General features: G+C 43.0%; 1 protein-coding gene across 1 annotated transcript; it reads left to right on the forward strand.

Annotated features, from left to right (window-relative positions):
- Window positions 1-844: 844 nt before the first annotated feature.
- On the forward strand, window positions 845-6,824 carry LOC119957232. The gene is made up of 3 exons (XM_038785070.1): window positions 845-1,202; window positions 1,951-1,981; window positions 2,867-6,824. Exons 1-3 carry the CDS (start codon window positions 996-998, stop codon window positions 3,280-3,282), a joined length of 654 nt encoding a protein of 217 aa, XP_038640998.1. The 5' UTR covers window positions 845-995; the 3' UTR covers window positions 3,283-6,824.
- The last annotated feature ends 666 nt before the right edge of the window (window positions 6,825-7,490 follow it).

Genomic DNA, 7,490 nt, shown 5'->3' on the forward strand with positions numbered 1-7,490 from the left:
GGCTAGGTGGATTGGCCACGCTAAATTGCCCCTTAATTGGAAAAAATGAATTGGGTACTCTAAATTTATTTTTTAAAAAGACAGAGATAGATAGGTTCTTGATCAATAAGGGGAGCAGGGGCTATGGGGAGAAGGCGGGAGAATGGGGATGAGAAAAATATCAGCCATGATTGAATGGTGGAGCAGACTCGATGGGCCAAGTGGCCTAATTCGGCTCCTATATCTTATGGTCTGATCATCTTATGGGGTCAGGGTAGGGTAGCACCCTGGCACTCCCCCAGGGGGTCTTATCAGGTGAAGGGGGATGAGGGGGTGTTTGTGGGGGTGTTGCGTGAGGATTTGGGGGGGGGGGGATCACACTGTAAGGGGGCATTAGTGACCATGGCAAGGTGAGGTTGGTGTGACATTGTGCAGCTTCTGGCTGACTAGGAGACTGACTCTCCCTGCCAACCTGGTGTGTGTGTGTGTGGGGGGGGGGGGGGGGGGGGCAGGTTTGGCCACATTATGGACACATTGACCATGAAATCCTGGATTGGGAATTCTGACTGAAACTTCTGGGAGGAATCAGCACAAAACCTCCATCCCCACCACATGTGCCCTTGACTGCCAACTCTCCCCACAGCACTTTCCAGCCCAATGGAGGGCTTTGTCACTATTGTCATGACTTTTCTCTCTGTCTCTCCTCTCTGGGGTTTGAAGTTTCCGTCTCTCTCTTCCTATTCCGTTGAGTTTTTCCTCCCCTGACTCTCTCTCTCTCTGTGTGTGTGCCCAGTGAAAGCCTGGCCCTGTTCCACTCACACCTTTCCCCCGCCTCTGTTTCCTCTCTGCCTGTTGTCTGCTGTGAATCCTGAACACTTTCTGTGTGAGCAGCTCCTCCCCCGGAAAGTCCGCTTCGGAGCCTCTGTCATCATGGAAACTTCCTCTTTAAAGGCAACATAAAGAGGCCGAGACACAAACAGAAGTGTCCCCCCTCCCCTCCCCTGAGTACTGACAGTATGTCTGACAAAGAGGATCTGAGCGAGGTGACAGTCAGTCAGACTGCAGGCAGCTGGCAGCTGGAGAGGGCACAGATACCAGGTCGCTGTGAGAGCCGCTGTTTCTGGGCATTGCTGCTTCTCCTCTTCCTCACCATCGTCTCTCTTGTCGGCATCTTCTGGCTTCTCATCTACCCCGAGCTGGCGACCAGGGGCCCCGGAGACAAAGTAAGAATTTGTCAATCTGTGTCTGTCTGCCCACAGTTGGAATTTGATCCTCTCTGACTTCCCGGAATGTTTCCATTGAATGTATAGTTTTGCTGAGTGATGTTGGGAGGGGACTGAAAGCGGGAAGAAAACGCTTTTGCCGTTTTTACACTCGCAAGTCTCTCTTTAATTTACCCAATCAGGGTTAATGCAGAAAATATAAAGAGTAGCAGTAAACAGGGAGAGTGAGCACAATGGCCAATCCTGAGCTTCTGCCTCAGAGTCAGCTCCTTAAATGTGCTGAGTTCACAGAGCTGGGTGGGAATGTGAGCTGGGGGGGGGGGGGGGGGGGGGGCACAGATACAAACTGGTTAAGTAAGTGATAACTAGACTTTAACATCAGTACAATGTGTGCAAGTGTGAGATTAGTTTTGATGGTAAGAATAGAAAGGCAGAATATTTTTTAAAGGTGTGAAATTTGTAAATGTCCATTTTAAAAGGGACTTGGCATTTATACATGAAATTCAAGTTTAAAAAAAGATACCAAACAGTTGGCATCTATGGGGCAAACTATGTATCTGTATATAGTGTATATAAATAAAGTCAGTGTGATCGACATGGGAACAGATGTACAGGCATGCACATTGATATGTGTACATGGAAATACTCATGCACATGTGACAGAATGTAAACTCAAAGACTGAGCACTTTTTTCAGAACAAATGCTTCCATCAAATCATCTAATTAGATTGTCCTGTTTCTGTTACAGTTTGCTGCACATCTTGCGTATGCTGACACTGGTAAGTGTCCATTTACAAATAAATTATTTAAATTATTTAAATGTGTAACAAAGACTAGACACGAGGACATCGCAGGAGATTGAAAGCATCTCCTTTTGCGTGTTTGATGGGAACAGTGTAGAGGGAGCTTTACTCTGTATCTAACCCCGTGCTGTACCTGTCCTGGGAGTGTTTGATGGGGACAGTGTAGAGGGAGCTTTACTCTGTATCTAACCCTGTGCTGAACCTGTCCTGGGAGTGTTTGATGGGGACAGTGTAGAGGGAGCTTTACTCTGTATCTAACCCCGTGCTGTACCTGTCCTGGGAGTGTTTGATGGGGACAGTGTAGAGGGAGCTTTACTCTGTATCTAACCCTGTGCTGTACCTGTCGTGGGTGTGTTTGATGGGGACAGTGTAGAGGGAGCTTTACTCTGTATCTAACCCCGTGCTGTACCTGTCCTGGGAGTGTTTGATGGGGACAGTGTAGAGGGAGCTTTACTCTGTATCTAACCCCGTGCTGTACCTGTCCTGGGAGTGTTTGATGGGGACAGTGTAGAGGGAGCTTTACTCTGTATCTAACCCCCGTGCTGTACCTGTCCTGGGGGTGTTTGATGGGGACAGTGTAGAGGGAGCTTTACTCTGTATCTAACCCCGTGCTGTACTTGTTCTGATGGAACAGGTAGATCTAATCTATGACATACCTGATCTTAATGACTGCAGAAAGTCACCTTAGGTACCTGGCTATTCTTTGTGTGGAGTTTTGGTCAGTGAATGTCAGTAAGCTATTCAATCATTGTAGGCAGCTTGGCTCAGCGAACATACACATATCAAATGGCAAAGTTTATAGTGGGAGATTTCTTATCTTCAGCAAATCCATCTATTCTGATGTTTCAATTATTTCTCTAGGTCACGATGGAACAGTAACATGGTCAGCCACCCCTGGGCTGGGATTGAACCATCTGGGCAATGGATTCCACTTTGAAAATCAACAGCTCCAAACCACCAGAGATGGGATGTATTTTGTGTACGCAAAGCTGACAGTATCCTGTGCTGTTTTAAATCAATGCAAGAACAGTTCACTTGTCAAGTTAGACATTACTCATTGCAGTGAAAACGATGACTGTTTCCCGATATTGAGCATAAAGGTCCGAGTACCCCAAGTGGAGCAACAACGCCAAGTTGCCTTTGATTACTCAAGCACATTAGTCCAAATCTCCAGTAAGAATTTGATACGAGCCAAAATCGAAGGTTTGAAGCAGGGCGACAATCTCATGCCGGATATTGATAACATATATTTTGGAGCTATCCTGATTGGAAGCTAGATTATCTCCAACCCCTACAACTAACAGCACTTTAACAAACTTAATGATTGTGGAACCTAGAGAAACATTTTACGTGCAGCTCAAGGATTGTTCCAATTCTACCGACGCGGGTTATTTATAGTTACCAAACTATCTTCTTGTTAAGAGGCCTGTTTGAATTTTTTTGGGGTGAAGGGACTCAATGTTTATGTTTCACTACATTCATTATTTATATAACAGCATTTAGTCCCTGAAATGTAGAGCTTTGATCAGAAGAGGCGAGTTATTGGGCATGTTCTATGTCCTCTTTGTCTGATATTCAGATTATGGTTTTCCAAAATTTGGAATTCAGTAACAAAATCTCTTATTGTAAGAGATGAAATACATATGTTCGGCATATTGCACCGTAAAGTTTGGAGAAGTAGTATACCGTCAGCCTGTTTCAATGTTCAGGAGCAGAAGCAAACACCTTTGTCCAATAGATTCCCAGACTTCCTACAGAAATCATTAGTCCAAGTCCATTATGCAGTTTAGAAATACAGCCAATATTTTGTAGTCCGTGTTCTCAACGGGGACAGAGCATCAGCTAATCATAAGGCAAAGAACCACCAAACATTCAGTGCTATGAATGAGAAAAGGCAGTCTGATAGGACAACCTATGTCAGCAGTGTGATGTTTCGCTCTAATGGAGGTGAAGTGTGTAATCAGTGTCACAGAATTGGAGCAAGATTCATGTTGAGGTTATAGTAAATTACAGTCAAAGCAACTTGTGCAGCCTGGATCTCCCCATTTTTAGTTCTAGCATGACACTGATAGTATTCCATCAATAACTTTGTTGTTCATCCCTCGATAATTTGCTAATGCATAAAATAATCTTACTCTGTTCAAAAAATAAGATTCAAGGAATCTGCACAAGGTTGACAGATACTGCAGAGGAATCTCTCTGGGAATGCAGAGGAATCTCTCTGGGAATGCAGAGGAATCTCTCTGGGAATGCAGAGGAATCTCTCTGGGAATGCAGAGGAATCTCTCTAGGAATACAGAGGAATCTCTCTGGGAATGCCCAGGTTGTGGTCTCTGGAAACACTGCACAGTCTTTTTCTCTCCAACAAGGATTATTCCGACTCCATAACAATGTTCTTGCTTTGACAAGAACAAAGTTAATCTGAGAGGGATGCTGATTAACACACAATGACACCTTCAAGCCCTTAGTGCTGACATGACTGGGACGCCCCCCAGTCATTTGTAGCACATGACATTGTGTTAGTACACAATTCCATAAACGTTGGCTGGTATATTCTTATCTGAATGTAACTTATTTGCACTAATTTATTATTTACAAATGATCTACCTTTTGCAATATTTATGTTATTTATAAAACCAAACTGTTGCTAGATTTATTAGTAATATGTTTCCGTGTAATAATAATTATGATGCATATTTCTGTTGGTCAAAATGATAAAAATGTATTTCTACCCTTTCTTGTCCTGATATTAATTTACAAATGATCATTATAAATTTCATCACATTTTTCCAGTTTTCTCCCACTTGTCCTGAATTCGGTGACTCCTTTTGAAGTTATCATTCCCACTAAAATTACCATGTCAATATAAATCTAGGCGGAACTTCAGATATGGAACACTCCAATTCCAAGCTGACTTTGTCTTCATCCAACATCCTCAAGTGTAAATAATTAGGAACGAGAACTCCGCTTCAGACCTTCCTTGTCCAGTGATGCTAAGATCAATTCCCTTTGCCACTGTTATGATCCCAGTTAGTGTTACTACTGGATGGGAAAATCCTGGAAGGGATCCCTGGCTCAAAAGACCATAACTTCTACTTGTTTTTAGAACATGTGGATGAACAATCATAGGTCGAGAAATGAACTTTTAACGACAAAACAAAACAAATTAAACATGAAAAGCTTGACTATAATACAATGCTCCTTCACTGCCACTTATCCTCACAACTGTACACGGATTTTAAGGATAACAAGGGTTACAAAATGCATCTTATGCTATGAGAGAGTGTTTAACCAGGAGATCCATCTGAGGCAATGGAACAACGCACCCTGTTGTGATGCCAAACAGGGACAAGATGTTGCCCCTATACATAGGTCATGATTAATCTTTACAGAGGTGAAGGGATCTTTCACTGTGTACGTGGAAATCTCACTAAGGACTGGATGTTGTAATTCATTTGGTCATTATTTGCTACGCGGATAGGGCATAATGGGACATCACCTTTGTGTCTGCAGCAGACCATAGATGCATTGGTGTATGATCCATTAGGATGGATCCTATCATACACATCACAAGGAAGCTCGTTACTCTTACATAAGTAGCTTGTTTTCAAGCAAGACTGTGTGGTCATGCTTGGTGGCAGATACAATGGATACAAATTTGGAACCGTCATTAAAAAAAAGTGTGCATTTTGCCAACATAATCATGCTTGTTTAGAATGACTACTCCAGTCCCTTTGTCAGGCTTGCAAATATGATTGTCCAGCTTGGTCCTGAGGCTTAGTATTTGCCACTAGACATTGGCACTGCATTCCACGATATACATGTACTAGATCTGCTGGGTATGGTTTCAAGGACTCAGTGTCTTCACAGGATGCTTGTTTATAGAAGGATATCTGAGAATAGAACACTTCAAACTCAGCAAATCCATCTTCCCATTTGATGGGGGATATAGGAACAAAGTTGATGCTGTGTACAGGGCAAACACGTTGCTTTCAGAGAGTACAGGATCATGCAAATTCACAACACATTTGATGGTGTCATTAATATGCCTCCATTCTCTCTCACATGGTGTCCAATTCTCTGTAACCCCCAACACCTTCTCCACGTTGGCCATCCAGTAATACATGAGGAAATGAGGTCATGGTAGCCTCCTAACTGTCAGCTCCTCTGAAGGTACATCCTCTATATTCTCGACACCCTACCCACCCATATAGAGGAATTCAATAACTTGTTCACCAACAAAGAACGATTTAGCGAGAAAATGGGACGGCATTGGAACAAGAATAGGAACCTCGGCAGAATATTCATTTTGATTGTTTGAACTCTTCCCAACAGAATGTTACAGACTGGGACATTTCAAAGCCAGGATGAAGTGCTGAGGGAGGCACTAAAGCTTGGGGCAGATGGCACAGAGGTGCAATGGGGGAAGGTCACTGTCTGAGACCTTTTAGCCATCGTGAACTGAGGGGAGTGGAATTGTACAGAACCTCCTCAGGCTATGTGATTCATGCTGAGTGTACAGATAGAAACAAAGAAGATAGGAGCAGGATGAGGCCCTTCAAGCCTGATCCGCCATTTGTCACGATCATGGCTGATCATCCAACTCAATAGCCTTATCCTGCTTTCTCCCCATAACCATAGAACCACTCGTGATATACAATGAATATTACATGTATCATAACTGTATTGAAGCACCTCAGAGTGAAACATGATGTATGGAAGAGAACCTGAATATTATTGCACTTTGTGTGACGGCCACTTTGAAATGTTTGTAACATTCTTCCAGATATTTTACAAATAAAGTATAGTTTTGCAGAAACAGGTGTGTGATTTGAATGGAAAAAGTGCGGTTCTTGTATTCTCAGCAATACTGGCATTGACAGTCGTGCCTAAAACACATCGATTGACAAAAAGAGATCTCGGGGTTGATGCACACAGATCAGTAAAATGTAGCGGACAGGTTAAAAAAAACTTAATTAAAACACTGAATGGAATCTTTTTTTAAATTTAGATTATCCAATTATTTTTTCCAATTAAGGGGCAATTTAGTGTGGCCTATTCACCTACTCTGCACATCTTTGGGTTGTGGGGGTGAAACCCACGCAGACACGGGGAGAATGTGCAAACTCCACACGGACAGTGACCCAGATCCGTGATCGAACCTGGGACCTCGGTGCCGTGAGGCAGCAGTGCTAACCACTAGGCCACCGTGCTGCCCTCACTGAATGGAATCTTAACCTTTATAACGAGAGGGTTAGAATAGCTTTGAAAATGATAGGACTCTACAAGATGACATTCAGCTCAATAAACATGTCCTGGGTCTAAAAAAGAGTGATCCAATTATTCTTATTCTCCTTTCCCTTGTCCCAGGCCCAGGAAAAAAATTCCTCTTTTCAAGTATTCATCCAATTCTCGTGCATTCTAGATGATTTTATAATTTATTAGATTAGCTGTCAAATGTTGAATAATTGTTTTCCGAATGAAG

This window comes from Scyliorhinus canicula, chromosome 25, assembly GCF_902713615.1.
Source record: "Scyliorhinus canicula chromosome 25, sScyCan1.1, whole genome shotgun sequence".
NCBI lineage: Eukaryota > Metazoa > Chordata > Chondrichthyes > Carcharhiniformes > Scyliorhinidae > Scyliorhinus > Scyliorhinus canicula.

Excerpts from the sequence above, each read along its gene's own strand:
- LOC119957232 (XM_038785070.1), top strand. The coding sequence starts at position 996 with ATGTCTGACAAAGAGGATCTGAGCGAGGTGACAGTCAGTCAGACTGCA. Across the intron at positions 1,203-1,950 it reads CCAGGGGCCCCGGAGACAAA|TTTGCTGCACATCTTGCGTA; the intron begins GTAAGAATTTGT and ends TTTCTGTTACAG. Across the intron at positions 1,982-2,866 it reads TCTTGCGTATGCTGACACTG|GTCACGATGGAACAGTAACA; the intron begins GTAAGTGTCCAT and ends TTATTTCTCTAG.